Source organism: Podarcis cretensis (assembly GCF_951804945.1).
Source record: "Podarcis cretensis genome assembly, chromosome: 2".
Classification (NCBI taxonomy): Eukaryota; Metazoa; Chordata; class Lepidosauria; order Squamata; family Lacertidae; genus Podarcis; species Podarcis cretensis.
The window spans coordinates 66,831,722-66,853,193 of NC_137171.1; the positions used below are offsets into that span (position 1 = coordinate 66,831,722).

The 21,472-nt window shown below is 41.4% G+C and overlaps 1 protein-coding gene across 2 annotated transcripts in view; it reads left to right on the forward strand.

The window, feature by feature from the left end:
- SGCD (sarcoglycan delta) overlaps nucleotides 1–21,472 on the forward strand; it is a 404,733-nt gene that overhangs the window by 304,608 nt on the left and 78,653 nt on the right. For both annotated transcript variants that reach the window (XM_079968328.1, XM_079968327.1), the window contains 2 exons: nucleotides 12,117–12,204; nucleotides 18,603–18,722. In XM_079968328.1, coding sequence (XP_079824454.1) covers nucleotides 12,117–12,204; nucleotides 18,603–18,722 — 208 coding nt within the window. The remainder of the gene's footprint in view (nucleotides 1–12,116; nucleotides 12,205–18,602; nucleotides 18,723–21,472) is intronic.

The window sequence follows — 21,472 nt, forward strand, 5'->3', positions numbered from 1 at the left end:
CTGGGGAGGGCGGGGTATAAATAAAAAATTATTATTATTATTATTATTATTATTATTATTATTATTAATACCCCGCCCATCTGGCTTAGTTTCCCCAGCCACTCTGGACAGCTCCCAATTGAGTGTTAAAAACAATACAGCATTAAATATTAAAAACTTCCCTAAACAGGGCTGCCTTCAGATGTCTTTTAAAAATGGGATAGCTGCTTATTTCCTTGACATCTGATGGGAGGGCGTTCCACAGGGCAGGCACCACTACTGAGAAGGCCCTCTGCCTGGTTCCCTGTAACCTTACTTCCCACAATGAGGGAACTGCCAGAAGGCCCTCGGCGCTGGACCTGTGTCTGGGCTGAATGATGGGGGTGGAGACGCTTCTTCAGGTATACTGGGCCGAGGCTGTTTAGGGCTTTAAAGGTCAGCACCAACACTTTGAATTGTACTTGGAAGCATACTGGGAGCCAATGCAGATCTCTCAGGACCGGTGTTATATGAACATTAAGAGTGGGACCTTTTTTTTAGTATAAAAGTACTAATGATCTATGAATGTTGTCGTTCAGTCCACATTGGGAGATGCTTCCCACCACAATCCACCCCCATTGTTCAAGGACAGCCCTCTCCGCCAGCAAGAGTTTAGTCAGTGTAAGCCAGATGATCTGAAGTGCATTCCAGGATGGCTCATGTCTACTTCTGAAACTGCTCATTTGATTTTTGTTATTTTGGGGAAGATAAAAATGCATGTATTTCAGTGTTTTTAAAAAATCGAAAGTAGGTATTTGAAAAGAATGATGCTACCACATTAGAGACTGGAGCAGCCCATTAAAGATTCCACACCAAGAAAGGTCACAGAGATTTAGAGAAGACAACATTGTCTCCCAATCAAATTTGGTATAAAATTCTTACCGATCACTATTGCATTATTTTATTTGTTCTTTCTGAAAATGCTTTGTTTACGGAGAGAAAAAGACTGGAGAATATTTTACATCTGTGCTAAAAACCTATTGTCTCCTTCTTAAAGGCAATCAACTTTACAAATGAATATGACATGTACTAGAGAATGGGAGTGTGTTTGTTTTATTATTCCTTCATTATCCATTCCATTCACAGATTGTCCTCATTCTTCTTTGAAAGCTTATATTGTCAAGTTTAAAGTTTTGCAAAGAAAAGAGGCTTAATTACATGAACATCCTGCTTCAAAGGTCAAAGTCAGGAACAGAAGAAGATGGGGGGATATGTTCAAATAATCAAGTAATAGTATAATTGCAGCACAATTTTGGATACCACATAATTTTGTGGAAACAATTCTGCTATTGCAGATTTACATGAGGAAGAACTTTCTGCCAGTAAGAGCTGTTGGGGGAACAGACTCCCTCGGGAGGTTGTGAACACTCCTTTCTTGGAAGTTTTAAAGCAGAGGTTGGATGATCATCTGTCATGGATGCTTTAGCTGAGATTCCTGTGTTGCAGGAGGTTGGATTAGATGACCTTTGGGGTCCCTTCCAACGCTATGATTCTAGACTGAAGACTAATGTTAGATATTGACGCTATGACAGGAATGTGTACAACCATTCTTTTAACAATATATAGCTTAGACTGCTTGCAGAACAAGCAACACCTTTTCACAGGCATAACCTGAGACCCGATTTAGTCAGGAAGCCCTTCTGTTTGGTCCCCCATCAGGTTACAAAACTGTTAATGGTACTACACACTCCTGCAAGTAATCATGTGGGGTTGCACTCTGAACCCTGCCTACGTAATCTGCATCATCTGCTGGTTCGGTGAAGAAGCAAGCATCACATTCTCTTGAAGCATATATTTTCCCTTCCATCCTTTAAAATACTGGTTTATATTCTCCACTTTTATGTAATTTTAATTTCACAACTGACAAATGAGCATTTCAAAGGCAGTTCACTTCTTTTATGCCTGTACGTACAAGCTTCCTTGTAATGTGACACTGAAAAAGCATCACAGCAACGAGGCCTACAGCCTTGGCACTGGCTGCCGGAAGGAGAGGGTAGCTTTTGTTGTCCAAACTGGGTGCTGCTATACTTACTGAATCAAACCATTGGTCAGTCTGCCCAGTACTATGTGTTTTGACTGGCAGTAACTCTACATGGCATTGGAATTTTGGTTCTTTCCACCTGCTACCTTTTAGCTAGAGATGTAAGGAACTGGACCTGCAATGTTCTCCGTGCCTGGTAAGTGCCCTACCACTCACTTATATCCCTATTTGAAAACCTATTTCTCTTTTTCTCATTTTTTTTCTAAACAGTATTATTTCTAAGCATATCTCTTTGAAGAGTGCCATAAGAATAGCCTGCTGGATTAAGCCATTGGCCCATCTAGTCCAGCATCCCGTACCTGCAATGGCCAACCAGATGCCTCAGTTGGAAACCTGTAAGCCGGATTCAAGCACAAGAGCGCTCCCATGGTTTCCAGCATCTGATATTTGGAAGCATTGCTGCCTCCAAATCTGGAGGGTAGAGCAAAGCTAGTAGCCATCAATAGCCCTCTCCTCCATGAATTTGTCTAATCCTCTTTTAAAAGCCATGCAGGATGGTAGCCATAGCTTGACTATGCACTGCGTGAAGAAGTACTTTTTAAAAACCAAGAAGTACTTTTCTAAAACTTCCAACTTTTAGCTTCATTAGATGATGTGGACAGGTTCTAGTGTTATGAGAGAGGGAGAAAAAACTTTTCTCTTTCCACTTTTCTCCACGCTATAAATAATTTTATAAACTTCCATTATGTTGCCTCTTACTTGCCTTTTCTGATATTCTGATTTCTGGAACCTACTGGATTTACTTTAACTTGCCTCTCTCTCTCCCCACTCCCAGATGTAGAAAAGAAACACTAACCATGAGATGTTATATTTAAATTACCTTTTAAAGTTCTGCAGGAAAAAAAGTCTTGGTAATTTTGCAGGTCTTTTCTCCCATATAACCTCTGTAGATTAAGGCAAATAAATCTATATAAAATATCTAATACATTTTTTTAAAAGTACAGGCATAGGTGCATTTAAAAGTACATACAAACTGTCAGTCACTGAGTTTTTACAGTGTCGTACAGAAGCTTTTAGCATTTTCCTCAGAAGTAAGATAGCAGAAGGCACTACTAGAGTGGGGTGCAGTGGGAGGCCTTAAAGAAGAGTTAAAATAAGTGATAAAGAGGATGTGTTTTCAGTTCCTCTACAAAACAGTTTCTGGTGAAGATGTGGTCCGTTTGTACTTTGAGAATGCATTCACATCATGCTTCCAGCACCAGAGTCGGATTTAGGGCAACGTGTCTGGTTCCACCACACAGAGGCGCCTCAGGGCATCTCAACTATGACATAGTGAACTGAGCAGAATGAAAGGTGAGGGAGGGGGCACCATATTGTGCCTTTTCAATATTGTTGTATCTTATTGGAAATCTCAGTATATCCCAGAAGCACTATAAGTTTTTTGTTGTTGTTGTTTGGCTTGGCCATCTATGGTTTAAAATAATTTTAGTCAAAGATACAGTTTACAGTTTGTAATATATCTGTGGATATATTATTTTAACTTAATTTTCTTTTGTGTTATCTGTCCATAAGCCCTAGGAAAGGAGAAAACCTATTGGTAGATAATATTAACAATTTACAGAGGGTTGTACAGTGGTAACTCTGGTTATGTAATTAATTCGTTCCGGAGGTCCGTTCTTAACCTGAAACTGTTCTTAACCTGAGGTACCACTTTAGCTAATGGGGCCTCCTGCTGCTGCTGCTGCGCCGTCGCCGCACGATTTCTGTTCTCATCCTGAAGCAAAGTTCTTAACCCGAGGTACTACTTCTGGGTTAGCCGAGTCTGTAACCTGAAGCATATGTAACCTGAAGCGCATGTAACCCGAGGTACCACTGTACATGCAACTGTTACTGGTCTAGAAATCTATGGAATATTTATAATAGTTTATTGGCTACAATACAAAATTGCTGGCAATATCTTCCATAATAGAAACTTGTGCGAGACAGAATTTATACACAAAGTTTGGTATGCAGGCCTATTTCTGGAAAAGATCGTCATTTTTATAGCAATCTTGTTTATAATTCAGAAATATTGCCTTATGTGGGACACTAGCCTTGCGGGAATTGTAATTTAAGGACACGCTTTAAGCCTTTAAAAAATGGTCTGCAACTAGTTTATAAATTATTGACAGGGTCATCTTATTTATACCAATGGATGGTGGGTGGTGGGTGGGGAGTTATGCTGCTACTGCACCAGCAGAAAAGCTGCTGTATTCTAGGTGTTTATTCAGTACAGGAGTGGAGGGGTGAATGCAGCAGAAACAAAACAAACAAAATGGTGTAAAAAATGAGACACACTTAGCATCTCTGGGAGCAACATGAGGGTTCCGAATGGACTAACTTAGTCACCTTCATTAATTTCAGTGGGTTTGGTCTAAGTAAAGCTTAGTTGCATGCCATCAAGGGACTGTGCTTGAGACAATACCTACAATAAGTTTTTGGGAAGGAGGGAGCGAGGGAGAGATAAGGAGGAGGGGTGTCACCTGAGTGTTCAGGTAACATACAGAAATCACAGATGGCAGAGGGATGAGGAGGGAAGGCATGAGAAGTGGTGGCAGCAGTAATGCTTTCTAGCATGCTTACCTCCTTCCCTTGCTTACCTGGGTGGAGTGATCTGCCTGTCACACCCCCATTTCTTAAGCTGGGATGGAGTTGGGTGATGGGGGTTTGAGTCTCTGGAGTAACAACACTGTTACAGGCAGAGTATATACTGGTGGTGTTGCACTGAATGTTGTGTTGCAACATTTCCCATGTTCTGTCATGACAACATAGGATGTCTGACCACTGACGTGGAGGCAGCTATTTCTAATTTCCCCCTCCCTGTTTTATGCCAGTCCTCATTCCTGATATCTATAATTATAGCCCCTAAACATTACACTTCTTACAGGCAGATCTTGCACAAATGAAGAGGTTTGTTTTTTTTTTTTTTTAGTTTCTAATTTGAAACAAAAGCTATCAAATATTATAGTTAAAACTTTCAGTTCATCATTCTTAACTTTTCCACTGAATTTTAACAAATCCATTATTCTCCCCTTCCCCATTGGAAAGAAACATCTGCTTCGCTCCAGAGTACTGCTAGTCTTTCTCATAGCTGTCCATGTGGCATTTGGCTGTGTGTGGGAAGCCAAATGGGTGAGAATCCATGGAGTGTTTGCAAACACTCAGATGTTGCTAAGGTGTTAAAAACAAATGTTGGAGTCTTACGTAGGTGATAATGATGTGTCAGCCGTGATATCTTTGCTCCATTGAAGTAGGTAGCTAGGCAAGTGCACATATTGAAGGGATCAGAATTCCAGTTTAATTTTATTTATGTCTGATATACACATACTGGGATACCGTAATTTGTTGTGGCATCACGATGTGACAGATTTCTGGTTCTGACACTGCTCAAGCCTGAGAGCACACATTGTGTGAACCAGTGCTTTTACCAAGAGGGATATGAATGATCATAGCAGTTCACTATAGGGCCATAATTGTGCAAATTGTCTATCTCCTACATAGAGGCCCTGGTTCATACCAGCAACACCATCACACAATCCCAGCCTCCCACAAATCCCTAACACTTTCCCCCCTGTATGTGAACATACTGAAACACTGCTGTTCCTTCTGCAATTTTTAGTTGTGCCAGCCTTCCCCTCTCTCCCAGAGCAGGCAGCAGAGTGCTTTGTTGCCTACACACACCCTTTGGCCTTGTCATTGTTTTTATTGTTTTCTTGATTGCTTTCATTGGCATTGGTTTTAGTATTTAGTATTTAGATGTAAATAAAATCACCACCACCATCATGGGAAGCACCAGCCCTGTGCATCCCTTCCCACACCTCCAGAGCCAGCAGAGCAGATGTTGCCTGTTTCTTCTTCTTAGTTTGACTATGAGATTGTACCCTTGACCCAGGCAGCCTTCCACTGCCTACTCTTCTGCAGAGTTCCTCGTGTTCCACAGCTTCACTTGCATGCAGACACATTTGAACTTCTCTACGTAGCTGAAAGGGACACAGGTGGCACTGTGGGTTTAACCACAGAGCCTAGGACTTGCTGATCAGAAGGTCAGCGGTTCGAATCCCCGCAATGGGGTGAGCTCCCATTGCTCGGTCCCAGCTCCTGCCAACCTAGCAGTTCAAAAGCACGTCAAAGTGCAAGTAGATAAATAGGTACCACTCTGGCGGGAAGGTAAACGGCGTTTCCGTGTGCTGGTCTGGTTCGCCAGAAGCGGCTTAGTCATGCTGGCCACATGACCCAGAAGCTGTACACCGGCTCCCTCGGCCAATAAAGCGAGATGAGCGCCACAACCCCAGAGTCGGTCACGACTGGACCTAATGGTCAGGGGTCCCTTTACCTTTTATGTAGCTGAAAGGGTGGTTAGAGAGTTTACCTTTGTGAAATCTGATACAAACTGACCTGATTTCGTACCTCCTGGTCGAGTGTGCAGATTATAATTCAGTTACACCCTGGCTTTTGCACTTCCTCGATCTGCATGGTTCTAAAAATGTTTATTTTGAGGAGAGAAATCTGTTTTAAAATAAGTATTTTTGTGCGGATTAATGTAGAAATGAGATGGAGATGATGAATAGGTGAACACATGCAAAAAAGTAGCCTGGATTTAAACCTCACCCAACTCAGGCCAGTGCCCTGATGAGGATGAAAGCAGGCTTCTTCCTGGGCATCAGACATGTTGATTACTGGTAGCTGATGAGCTGAAAGAGGGCAAGAACTCCTAGCCTCAGGTGAACTGCAGAGATCACCCTAGAGCGCATGGTGGCTACACCTGCTTCTGACATGCAAGTGCTGGAGGCTTGGCCATGGGTGAATTCAACCCTCAAGCAAAAAAAAAAAACAAAAAAAAACAGTTGTCCAGCTCTATAAACAGATAAGTGCAGCAATGTTGTGGATAATACCCTAGGAGAACCAGCCTGAAAGATGTCTAAATAGTTGATCTTTTCATCTATGATAATGATGATGATTTAACTAATGTAAACAGCTGCCTGTGTGTGCACATTCCTTGGTGTCTTAACAAAGAAAAAATGCTAAAATAATACTAGAAATCATGCAAATAATAAATAATAAAACATCATGATTAAATTCAACAAAAATCAATAGAAAACAAAAAAAATAATAATAATTTAATCCACGACAGCATAAAGCAGCCTGGATGATGATGATGATGATGATGATGATGATGATGATGATTTTCATCTAATTTCCTAAAACTGCTGAGAGAGCTGAAGAGCCTAATTCAGGGACCACTGAAATCAATAAAAACAGCATTCTTCTTATAGACAGAGTGGAGCTACCAGACTGAAAAATTATGTATATATAGTATAATCATTTCAAGCAACTGCAATTAGAGTGGATCAGTCATGGTGAAACAAGTGAAGTGGTGACAGGAGTGCAAGCTGCAGTTTTAAAAAAGGCATGATCTTTTACGGAGTTCTCGTAAACAGCAGATGAGATAGTAAACCTGAGGCTAGTTTGACAGCTGCGGCTCTGTCAAGAGAAAGCAGACACTACTAGCTTCCGTGGCACACGCTTTAGTTACAGCCATTATTGCAGTGTACTCTATGTCAGGCTGCTCTTGAAGACAGTCTGGGAGCTGCAATGGATGCAGAATATGTCAGCCAGAACACTTGTGGGAACTAGACATTCAGGTCATACTACACCAGTTATTTATGGGTCACACGGGCTGCCCAATTCATAGTGGTCGTCTTGGACTTCAGAGCGCTACACGTTTTGTACCAAGTTATTGGAAGGAATATGTGAACCCATATGAACTTCAAGAACCGTGTCTGTGAACATGGCCCACTAATAGTTGTTGTTAGACTGGCAGGTGTGGTGCCACATGTACTAAATAAAACCACACATAAGTCCCTTTTGGGAAGAAGTATGTGGTGCTTCATTACTTCTGGTTGAAGAGAACTCCGAATATGTTTTTATTTCAGTCTGTGCTTGGTTAATGTGCTGCGCTGGAACATTTTTAGCTGCCACTCATTTCAGATCAGGGTTGAAATTGTAAATGGTAAGTCATGTTTGTATTTGTATGCGTCTTTAAACTTTTTAGCAAGCCAGCTTGTGAAAGCGGTGTGTCCGGAAAAGTCATCTCCATGCAAATACAATAGTGCAATCAAGGGGATGGTCAGGTTCAACTCACATATCTTTTCTGAATCCGGCTATGCTGCAAATACAGTTAGGATGAGGCATGGCTGCGACCTCATCTGTAGCAACCCATGTGGTGAAGCAGCGCTGCCCTCCTAAGACCAACATCAGTGCAGCTTACCTGGGCAGGGTTGGACCAGTGCAGTGGCAAGGATGGGGCCATGTGAGTGTACTGATGAGAGTGCCATCCTGTGCAAGTAAGCAACAGCAACACCCATGCTGGGAAGGTGACTACACAGCTGCTAGACCTCACATGTGCTGGGGTGCCATGGCACAGATTATTCTCACTATTTAGGTTGATGATTCTGTATTGGTATAACCTGTGCCCTAATGTAGCAGATAAATGAATGTGGCACCAAATTCTGTGTGTTGTGTGTGTTTATATGCATATATTTCAGAAAAAGAAAAAAGAAGGTGTGCTTCTCATTGCAACTTGACGTGAGAGAGAGAGAAAGCATGAGCACCCTGATTTTTTCAACAGAATGTACAGTAGTATCTCAGGTTAAGAACTTAATTTGTTCCGGAGGTCTGTTCTTAACCTGAAACCGTTCTTAACCTGAGGTGCGCTTTTGCTAATGGGGCCTCCCACTGCCGCTGCCGCACGATTTCTGTTCTCATCCTGGGGCAAAGTTCTTAACCCGAGGTACTGCTTCCGGGTTAGCGGAGTTTGAAACCCGAAGTGTTTGTAACCCGAGGTGCTTGTAACCCAAGATACCACTGTACAAGAAATGTGTTTAAAGAACTGTGTGTCAGAAAATAAAAGTGCTCCTCTGTGCTTTAGCAGAAGGCATTAGATGCTAATTGTGCAGTGTCTCTGAAAGAAAGATAAATCCTGGATGTTAGCTCCTTTTTTTAGACTTTAATGGAATGAGTTATGGAAACCTAAGTGGGCAGTATTCTAAGTGCTTGAAAAAATTCTCTGCTAGCAGACTAATACAACAGTGGCTCTTCCATCAGACAGATTTAGTTTTCTGCAAACCACAAGAACCAAAGGTCTCTGAATCCGTGAACTAAATGTCTGAAAAAGGGGCAGCAGTTAAGTGTTTTTAAAATGTACTCTGGCTCCTCTGTGGGTGAGGAGAGCTCCTTTGCTTCTCTAATGTTATTTCCTAAAGAGTATAATCTCATTTTATGCAAAATGGTAATAAACACTGGAGCCCACCCTTTCATATTACAGGGAGTAGTGGAGTCTAAAAGTCTGCTGGCCTTTCCAGAAAGGCACAGACAAGGTGAGCTGGTTGAACAGCTTAAGTCGTTGTAGTGGTTATTGGATCATGTGATTTTAAAAATAAAAAAGAAACCACATTGTAGAAATAAGTAATACCAACTGTCATTAGAGCCAAAAACATGCTTTCTCATTGAAAAGGAAAGTTTATGAGAGATTTCAGCTGGCATCTACTAATGGATATCTCTCCATATTGTAAGCCATTTTTAAATGGGCCATGTTGGAACTAAATATTAAGCTGGAGCTAATTTAAGTTGAGGCTGAATATGTTCCTAGTTCTTTCCTTGATTCAGAGATGCTGAATTAATACCTGGGATATGAACCACCAAACTCTAAAATGCCTTTGAAGAGTCATAGGAGCACACACACAGCCTCAAACTAAATTTGGTTGCACAGTGTTTTTAAGTTGGCCACACCCAGGAATGTCTTTGCTTCATACTAGAACTGCACCTATAAATAATGGTCTGCATCCCCAAAGCCTTGATCCACTGCAGATGCTGACTGTGCCTTATGAGGTGTCATGGCATCACACTAACAAAGTTCCCATGCAAACCATCCCAGAAATGTTGCTGCTTTACACTCAATATGCATCTATCTACAAGAAGGTTATAACTAGGTTATATAACCCGAACTAAGCAGGGCAGACTGTGAATTATGAAGTGCACCTGATGCAAAGCATTCTCGGACACAGGTGTGTGAGTTAGGGTTGGCCAGGATTTATTTGGAAGAGCAAATTCCAGTTCCTTATCTGTATGGAGAAAATGTAATTCCTGGGATGTGGGTTGTATCAAAATAGTTTTGAGTCATATGCGCCCCTCTTTATTAGGGCACAGTCTGCTGGTTCCACTAGTACATGATGTGTAATAGCCTAAGGCTTATTTTGAGGTCCTGTGACATTGAGAGCCCAGTTATTTATTCAGACTGCATCTGTACCTTTGTATCAAAGGCTAACTATCAACTGCAAATGCTTCAACCTTGTGAACTGCACACCATTATTTTCTGCTCAATTTGTAGCTCAAAATAAATTAAGCCAGTGTCATGTCATCAGTTCAGGTAGTGTCAATAAAAGATTAAATATGGGCTTTAGATTCTGAATTTGCTTCTTTCACCTGTTTCAAAAAGCAAAGTTTAGCTCGGGCTTTTTGCAGACATGGTGCCACAACAAGGTTGACAAAGTCAGATCTTGATGTATTTGCACACAGCAATGTGCACAGCCCCACCTCATTAGGTGAGGGTATTCCTACTAAATGGTCTGCCTTGTGAGCCTTTATAGTGCTAATCTCTTGCTGAAGGGATCCTGGATTCAATGTTATTCTTCTGTTCCGAAACAAAGAGCAGGAGGGGGCCATAGCTCAATGGTAGAACACATGTATTGCATAAAGAGAATGCAGGTTAAAATACGTAAGGATGCAAAGTAGCAGAACTGGATCTCTGCTTGAAAACTTGGAGTTGCCAGTCAGAATAGATAGTATTGGGTTGAATATACCCATAATTTTGTCTTAAGACTAAGGCAGCTTTGTATATTCATATATGACAGCACTGACCATCAGTTTGGTGATTCATGGTTACGCAGAAGCACCAGCCACTGGATGTAGCACTCAATCTGCACCCATAAATCTGATCCAGAAAATATGTTGTATGCTGCTAGGTCAGGACATTTCTCTCTCTGCCATGCCATAAAGCCCATCTTAATCAAAAATGGATTGCTCTGCAGTAACCACATGTCAGAAACATGAGATGAAAGTTTGATGAACCCAAATATCTTTGAATAATCAAGAGTTCACATTTTTTATAATGGTTTTGTCCTTTGAATTCAAAAATAATTTGAATTATTCTGGGTAGGAGCCAGGTTGTTTCTATGAAATTTCATATATATGTTTAAGCCATAATTCTATGTTTTGAGTTTGAATAGCAGCTCTACCCTCAATAAGAAGGTGGAAAGGGAAGGCAAATACAAAATACAACACAATATATGACTTAGAAGTTTGAGCTATCGGAATGAGAGTTGGTATGAATGTTCAAATGCATGTTCGACTCTGGAATCCATTTCAAGGAAGTGAACAAAGACTATGAAACACCATCCTTACATCTTTTATTTAAACTTAGTGGAACCCTGTGTCAAAGCTTTTCTTCACAATCATTGACGTTATATATTGTGCAATGATGTACCTGATATTTCTAAGAACCCAGTAATATGGTGGTGCCTTATGTCCTGTTGGGAGTTGGCAGTTCAGGGGCTGCTACAGAGAATGCCCTTTCTGAGACTGTCAGCTCCCAAAAAAACTTCTGAGAGTGAGAGCAGTGGAACTACAAATAGCCCCTCCTCTTTCATTCCTAAGCCCCAAGAGGGCCTGTAGGCAAGGAGGTGGTCTTTAAGATATTTGGGGCCTAATTCGTTTAGGGTTCTAGGCACTACTAAACCCTGTGTGAGGCAGATCACTGTTTATTTTGCCCTGGGCCAGACCTTTAAAAATGAACAATTAACTACAGGGACCATGTGACATTTTATCCTATGAAAAAATTATATGACCCTATGTAATCCTTTAAGCAAGCATTTTGTTTAGAGGAGCCATGAAAGTATTTGACCAAATGTAGGTACATGGATTTGGGCACTCATGTCCTGCAGGTTTTGTGAGAGCACAGTACGTTTTCTAGTGAGAAGCGATGTGCCCGTCTCATTCATTTTCTCTTGTGCTCTTATTGTAGGGCAACCCTCTGTACTTCCAATCTGCTCGGAATGTTACAGTGAACATTCTCAATGAGGAGAGTAAAGTTCTTACACGTCTTGTAACAGGTAAGGTGCCTGAGGAAGGGAAGAAGAAGACAAAAAGGGCACTGTGATGGGGTATTTTGTGATCATTAGCCCATGGGATAATAATCACTAACTTATCTAGTACAGTACAAGCCATGACCCAGCCTGCCTGTCTAGAAATATAAAAATATAAGAATGTTAGAACTGAGCTGAAGAAGAAGCTGGCTGTATATTTCTAATAAGGCAGCCGAAAATTATTTTCATTTTAAAGCAGAGTCTGACACAAAAGGTCACTTGTACAAGTACAAGTTCAGGAAGAGAATAGTCATTTTGATCTTTGATTTGTAACAGGCGCAAGAATGTCCCTGGACAATTTAAACTTACCCAGGACGACTGACACTTAACTGATTAATATTCATAGCAGGGATACACTCTTGTCTTTTAAAGGTTTCCGAAACCCCTTTTTAAAAGTAAATCGCTTGTGCTGATAAGTACCATTTATGTTCATGAAATGGTATGCTTCATGTTTAACAGGGAAACTGATGCTTCTAAAAAAAAAACCCAGCAGACATGTTGCTTTTGAGTGCATGTGTGCCTTTGCAGCAAGAGGGATTGCTCAGAAAGAAAGGAGCGTGGCAAGGGAGAGAAGCTGTTCCATGAGGCGGCATCGGCAATCCATAAACATTTTGTTGTGTGTGAAATTAGATTGCCTGCTTTGCTTATATAACACCTGGCCTCAAGTGAGAGTGCTAAATAATTAAATAAACAGTTTCAGCCAGCAATTATTTTTAGTTGCATGTGTGAAAATTGCCTTGAGGAGAGGAAATAAATTCACCCCAGAATTCAATCCCAGATTATCACGTTCAAGAAGAAAAAGGGGAAGCGGGAGGGGAGCTTGTTGGGCTGGTTGATCATTTGCCATGTACAGGCAGAAAACGCAGAGCACTCGACTGACTCTGTTGCAGGATAATAGAATTTAGCTGCAGTGCAATTGCAAAGATAGTGCAGTTTGTGTGTTATGTGGAATAATTGTGCAGTTTGCCAGGCTTGAAACTACTGGACTGGGAAAATGGTCCCAGGAGATGCAACTCTTGCCTTTGAATCTAATTATTCTAAGACTTTGTTGCCCTGTCATACTGAAACAAGAATGACAGGTGTAACATGATTATTTGGGAGATGCAAATTACATTCCTTGTTATAAAAGTAAAGTCTGAGATATAGAGAGAGCGAAGATAATGCAAGTATTTTAGCCACTTGCATTTACTGAAAATTTATGCAGTTATAAATAACCACACATTTCTTTCTTTCTCTTTCTTCATGTCATACATTTCCATAGCAGTGTGTTACTAGCAAAGGTTGGGAAACTAGAACTGTGGTTTTTTTTGTTTTTGTTTTTTAGTAAAACAGTGAATCTTTTACTTCTTGTTCCACTCTCAGAACCATAGTGGTAAAATGTCCAGATCAGGGGGTTGGAGATGAAGATGCAGTGCAGGAGATTTTTTTTTGGGGGGGGGTCAATAAATGTTTGAAAAATCTGAAAGGCCCAGTAGCTTTTTGATGCGTAAGAGAACAAAATTCTACTATAGATGTTTCAATTTCATAGATAAACCTCTTTGTAGAATATACCATATTTTTCGCTCTATTGGACGCTCCGGACCATAGGAGGGGGAGAACAGGGGAGGGGAATTCTTCCCCTCTCTGCTCAGCGCCCCTTCAGTGAAGCGGCAGGAGAAACGGAGCCCCTTCCATTTCTCCTCCCGCTTGGCTGAAGGGGCGTTGCGCAGCTCTCCCTCTCTGCTGAAGCCAGGAAAGTCTTGCTCTCCCGGCTTCAGCAAAAGGAACCCGAAGCCTTTGGAGCACAGCACAAGGTCCCGCTGGACTCCAGAGGCTTCAGGCGGCTATCCCTGAAGCCTGGAGAGTGAGAGGGGTCGGTGCGCACCGACCCCTCTTGCTCTCCAGGCTTCAGCGAAAGCAACGCGAAGCCTCCGGAGCGCGGAAGGAGCGCTCCCTCTGCGCTTCGGAGGCTTTGCGTTGCTATCGCTGAAGCCAAGGAGCCTGTACTCGCTCCATAGGACGCACACACATTTCCCCTTAATTTTTGGAGGGGAAAAAGTGTGTCCTATAGAGCGAAAAATACGGTAGGTGGAAGCAAAATATATTTGAGTTCTTTAAAACAGAAACTAAATTTTCCCAGGCTTGAAAGCCAGGAGAGTGATCTTTGAAAGGGGGGGGGAATATTATGCGCATGCAGTACTTTCCATGCACATTATTCTATAATCTTGCGCAGGTGTGTGTTGGTGTATATGGCTGGTGTATATTTCAGCCAGTCCTTCTGCCTGGTTTGGAGCTTAATATTGTGTTTCCTGTCATTTCCCTATTTTGTTGTGTGTTAGCCTGTTTATCAGTAAACAGCTGGGCCTGTTTTATAGTAAATAAATAAATAAGAATGTAACAGTTTCCATTTTAGGTGACATAAAGAGAAACACTAGGTCAGGGTGGCACTGGGGTCTAAACCACTGAGTCTCTTGGGCTTGCCGATCAGAAGGTTGGCGGTTTGAATCCCTGCAATGGGGTGAGCTCCTGTTGCTCTGTCCCAGCTCCTGCCAACCTAGTAGTTCGAAAGCATGCCAGTGCAAGTAGATAAATAGGTACTGCTGTGGTGGGAAGGTAAACAGCATTTCCATGCGCTCTGGCTTCCATCACGGTGTTCCATTGCGCCAGAAGCGGTTTAGACATGCTGGCCTGTAAAGCTATCTGTGGACAAATGCTGACTCCCTCAGCCTGAAAGCGATATGAGCGCTGCACCCCACACTCACCTTTGACTGGACTTAACCATCCGGGGTCCTTTACCTTTACCTTACCATTTTTAACAGCACTCAATTTCTCTGAGTTCTCTCAGGAAACTGGACAAATGAAAACTGCTCAGTATTATAAACAACCCAGTTTCTTTTGGAGGCCAGTGTGTGGCAGACTGACAACATCTCTAGAACAATGCGTACATTGGCTGCTGGCATATCTCAAAGGATACCCAATTAAAACATTTGCCACTATGTAGAAAGGGACAATTTAGAATTTGGGGTGTGTGCCATTGGCTTATGCACAGCTCCTTATATGGGACCAGCAGCTAGATATTGAGGATGATGGGAATGGTTATTGAACCCTGAGGGTGCTCTGCATATCATCTACTGCATGGGCAATCCGTTTAATACGCAAATTAAAAGGCTACATTTAACTAAAACCAAAATGGCCTTTGGTTGTCATCTCTTGCTGCCTGTGAGAAATGATGCTGGTCAGAAATAGGCCATAATCCTTTGACATTTGTTTCAAAAAATAAATGCTGATAATAATACTGTACCACATATCTTGTGAATTGCTTAATTGTTTCCTGCCCTTAACCTTTGCTTTAGATTATGAGAGCTTTGCACCCAGATTGTGCTCTTTAGCACTTTGCAAGTGACCTAGTGCAACTTTGCTGCTATTGCAGATAATTACAGAAATTGATATCTCAGTGAGATGTGCATCTGTGTGGATTGTTTTGTAGTGGTTGTTTTCAAAGATGATGCTTCTGGCCAAGCCATGGAAGAGACATCTGTTTGTGCTGCTTAGCTACACATTTGCACAAATATTGCCATGAGGGTTGCTAACATTTGTTAAAATTTGAAGTGGAAAAGCCACTGACGGAATATCCCAAAGAAAATTTGGAAAACTAAGTGGTACATATCAAGAAAAATGGGATTGTATCATTCCTTCCACTGACCCTTTCACACACATTCATTTTCACAGGGTCATTTCAAGCATCATGCCTTTCATATGGAGAGTATTAGAACAGATTTTGCATTACAGCCACTACACAGTGTCCTAACAATCGAAACACCCCTAACTGGTTTTATACTTCATGTCTATTAGTAGCATTTTTACTGCTGGTCTTGAAGGTTTTAACAAAATGCTGTCCAATCTTTGTGGGTGTATGTGTGTAGATATCAGGCTTCTTCAACCTTGGCCCTCCAGATGTTTTGAGACTACAGTTCCCATCATCCCTGACCACTGGTCCTGCTAGCTACGGATCATGGGAGTTGTAGGACAAAAACATCTGGAGGGCCGAGGTTGAGGAAGCTTGGTATGTATGCATACTATTCTAGCAACATTGCCAGAACATCACACGATCTAGAACTCGCCCGTCAGTAAACTTGTTCACATGTAACGTTAAGCTGCAGTGATTGCAGCCTCTGGACTTCTTCCCTGGATCTCCTGTTGCTGAGAGCTTGGTGTGACCTAGCATGTCATCTGAACCCAAGTTCATGGTTTGTCTCCTCCAGACAAACTACAAGTCCTGAACTCAAGAGCAAACATTGGGTTTGGGCTCATTGTCTAATAATTGATTTATATATTCTGGGTTAGGAAATAATGTTTCTCTCCCTTATATTGGTTTGTAGATTTTTTTTGTAGTTTGGCTTTAGCATCTACAGTGGTGCCCCGCAAGACGAACGCCTCACAAGACGGAAAACCTGCTAGACAAAAGGGTTTTCCGTTTTGGAGGCGCCTCGCAAAACGAATTTCCCTATGGGCTTGCTTCGCAAGACGAAAATGTCTTGCAAGTTCCTGCGGGGTTTTTTCCCTTCCCCCCCCCTTTTCCTAAGCCCTAAGCCACTTAACAGCTGATCGCTAAAAGCCGCTAAACCGCTAATAGCGCTAATCCGCTAAGCTGTCAATGGGCTTGCTTCGCAAGACGAAAAAAACGCTATACGAAGAGCCTCACGGAATGGATTAATTTCGTCTTGCGAGGCACCACTGTTTTGCTTAAACAAGCTTGTATTGATTTACTAAATTACTCTTTGAACTGGGCAGGCGTCTTTGGCAGAGAGTACCCTCTTCATCCTGTCTTTTTCTGCTTATGAGAGTCTGCTATACACCAGTGTGTGTGTGCATGTATATTATACATGTATATATTATACATGTATAATATATATATATATATAATATCGATAGCAATGAAATGTTCATGTATGTATGGTGTGAGAATGGTCAACTTCAGACAATGTTAGAAAATGTTAGGAGGAGGTGGAGGAGTATAGTATGTATATTAACTCATAGAAATGATTCATGGAAGAATATATTAGAACTGTTTAGAGATTGGGTTCCTGTTTAAATGTATGTATGGAAAATAAGTGTTTGTATGGAAGGCTAATAAGATTTCTGTTGCAGAGCTCCTAACAGGCCACAAAATCCTTTCCTGCTTTCTTCATTATATGCAGGCCATGGCAGCAGCACTTCTGTGATCGAACCTCATAATTCTCTGCCCAGAATCTTATGTAGAAGATTCCAAAACATTCTCTCTCCTGTCCCGCCTCCAACTTACATATTTATTAGTCGTCCCCATCCTCCACCTCCCACCCCCAGCTCAGATGGTCTTTCAGAGGAAATTTCTCTTTGTACTGCCCAGCCTACAAGCCAGAGCCCACATTCTCTTTGTGTCCATCACACACATAATCATTAATCAATTTACTAAATCTAGCACCATTTTATTTAAGTATCTTGTCCCTTGAGACTAGAAACTGCTCCTGTGAGTTTAGCAGCAGCCTGATAATACAAAAATTAAGCTGTTGAATGCTGCATTCCTATGCTATCAGGGGTAAAACCTGTGGATTGCAGCAGGATTTGCCTCTTAGGTGCACATGAAGAAGCTCACACTGGACATTCTTTCCATGCCATGCCTTGACCTGCTTAATTTCTGCATGTCAGACTGCAGAAGTGGGAGTAATGTAGTAGAAAAAATGGGAGAAAGTTAACTCTTCTTAACTCTACCCCTGGCTCCACCTGCTGTTTGCCATCCTACCAGATATTCCAACCAGATATTATTAATAGGAATCATACTCTGTACCATTGCTACAAATTTCTTACCACATCATGCCATCCTTGTTCAGCTAACCCTTTCAGTGGAAAACTCTTTCCCATCCTTCCTATCCAATACATCACCCAAAAAAGCAAGCAAGAAAAATGTCATAAATTCTAATATATATGTAAATATGCTGTGCTTCGTTTATGTAATACAATTCAATCGCATAATTTGTTCTGATGGTGGAAAATTTTGAACCTTTAGTCTAGAATATCTTTCTTTATCAGAATGTCCAGTTCAATATGAGTTATGTGACAGAGTTCCTATAAATCAGAATTCATTAAGTCGCAAGAAAATAATGCTTTTTTTTCAATGAGTAGGTCTTACATTTGCTTAAATGTTTTATATATATTTTAAAGTAAATGCTGAAGAGAGAAGAAACACTTATTAGTCTCTCTAGCAACGTGATACATGCACAACCATTAGCATAACCACCTTCATGCTTTTCTATTTAATTGTCAGATTCATAATCCAGAATATGTTAATGTATCATTTTCAGCATAATATCAGATCAAAGAGATCACTAAGCTTTCTTTCTTCTCTTTAGGGCCCAAAGCAGTGGAAGCATACAGCCAAAAATTTCAAGTGCTAACCACCTCGGGGAAATTGTTGTTTTCTGCAGATGACAATGAAGTGGTGGTTGGAGCAGAGAGACTTAAAGTTTTAGGTAAGCAATATTCAACAAATATTTCATCACTATATATATATATATATATATATGTGTGTGTGTGTGTGTGTGTGTGTGTGTGTGTGTTCTTTTGAAAATCTTGTCAATGTTTGATCTCATTCATGGTACTTGTGGAAAACCTGCTGTTAGCTTCAGGGAGAACTGGTCAAGTGCTTTTCATTGTTCATGGGATTTTTCAGTGTTATTAGCTTATGCCCTTCAAAACCGGATCAAATTCCCAGAGGACTGGAGAGGCAACACCACATTTCAGCATTGTTATTTGTTGCATTATTAGATATGGCAGCAGAGGACTTTGGAATATGAAGACCTAAAAAAATAAAATCTGCTGCTTATCCTTATGGGAGTAAGGAATACATATGGATTAAATGGTTAAATACACTTTTAAACTGTTTGCACCCAAAAAAAAGGGCACTAGCATTCTCTGTTTTCACTGCATTACTTTCCCTCAAGAATTGTGCAGCTGCCCTAAAAATTAGCTTGCCTTCCAACATTATCTTTATTGTGGCAACAGGGAGTACTGCAGTGTTGCTGCTTCCCATGCCTATCTGCAACAACAGAAGTCTGAGGTCGCAGTGTAAGAGCTGACAGTTGATCATTCTCCTATCAGAAGTTTTCCAGTTCCCAGAAAGGGCAGTGTATCCATGGTCTCTTCCCTTATGACTTGGGAAGCCTGGATAGCTCAGTTGATTAGATTGTGGTGCTGATAATGCCAGGGGTGCAGGTGTCTCTGTGTTGGACAGCTGCATATTCCTGCATTGCAGGAGATTTCACCAGAAGGTCCTCAGGGTCCCTTCCAACTCTATGATTCTATGACTTTGGGCTTGTCGTGTTACCAGAGAGCTCTCGTATTGAAATAAGCCCTTTTGGTGATGAGTCAAAATGGAAAATCATGCCTAACTTACATGGAAAGATTATCTTTCCTACATTAAGTCCATTTGCCAATGTTCTTTGCTGGCATTTGTGAAATGAGATTAGTTTGTGCATTTTTTAAATCAATATGTAAAGGCATACCTGAGGTTTTTAAACCATTTAAATGTATATTTCCCACTAAAACGTTTTGCACTCCATTTATGGAGGAGAGAGCTGGCAATGGCTACTAGCCGTAAAGGCTGTGTTCTGCCTTCACAGCTGAAGGCAGCAATGCTTCTGAATACCAGTTGCTAGAAACCACTGGAGAGGAAAGTGCTCTTGTGCTCGAATCTTGCTTGCTGGTTTCCCACAGGCAACTGTGTTTGGCCACTGTGGGAACAGGATGGGCCATTGGCCTGATCCAGCAGGGTCTTCTTATGTTCCTTTGTAAACCTGAAGCTACAGTCTTCTCCCTTGCTTTTAAATTGATGGCATTTGTATATGCTGAGTTTTAAGCCTGTTAAAAGTGGGTAAATGTCTCTCATAAAATGCACCCTTGGGGAGAGTGTGTGGAAGAGCAGTAAACTAGCAAGCTTCATGTCTTCTAAACTTTTTCCCTCGCTGCTTTAGATCCTGAGTTGCTGGTGCAAATACGTTGGTGTGATCTGTTCTTGTTTAACATTCCATCAGTTGGTTCTCACTCATAGCATAAAATTAGTTGTAAAGGAGTGGATGGTTATTTTCAGTACCTTTGCCTGAGTTTTTGGTGGTGGTGGTGTATATTTCAAGTTCCCTTAGACAAATGTGTATTTTGCAGCTTCGGGATTAACAGTAATCCACAAGTTTCAGGTTCCTTGCAGTCTATGCAGATCACATATATTTGTCTGTTGTTTAGTTAAATTGTTCTGGTGGAGACAGCGATGTTTTCAAAACACAACAGTGTTATTTTATGCCTCCCTTTGGTCTCTGAAACATAAAAAGAAGGGGGCATTTCCACAGTTCTAGTGCCATTTTATTTATGTTTGCAGCAGAATGTCTCTCAATATTTTATCTATCCTAGGCAGAGATATCAAAGGAGGGGGAGAAAGACAAAGTTATCAGAGTTATAATTTATGTAGAGAGTTTTTAATAACCTTGAGAGGAAACTTTTATAGACTGTGGTTTCTCTTCCACACCCTGCTGATTGTATCTCTTAACCTGAGGATGTGCCATAATTCATGGATTTTGTCTTGTTTGGAGCATAATTGCATTCTTTCCCCATATGGGGGTGGGAGTGGGATGCATTTGCAACATTCTCTTTCCCTGCAAGAAGAGAGATGGACTCCCCTGCAGGGGTAATGTGGGGCTATTTAAGCCATCTCCACCCCTCTTACTGAGACACCCACTCTTTCACTCCTTTTGCAGTGGGAGCTCTGCTAGTTGCCTTCATTGAGGGAACTGAGTAGGAATTGGGCGAGGGGGTTGACACTAATTGGCCCGTGTCACAGCTTTTTCACCTACTTCACACTGTTTGGTGTTGTCTACATGACTGGAGTGCTTTGTTAGAATTTGGTTAATTGGGTGAGTGGATTTTGGAAGATATCTGACTAATATCTGCACCAGAGTGTTTGGGGTTGTCGGACACATCAGGGTGAACACTGGCCAATGGGGCCATGCCACGCATGTCAGGTTCCTATACCCAAGACGCACGCAGTGAGGGCCTTGCTACGTGATCACAATGTGTGCGGCTGGCAGCTGGCTCAGGAGATGGGAGAGTTGAAATCCTCCCGTCTATCCACCACACAGCCCAGATCTCATTGGCATCGGTTAATTTTGTTGACTTACTCTGATCGTCAGATTCTATAATAGCTATATTTAATAAAATATAACCTGTTACGCAT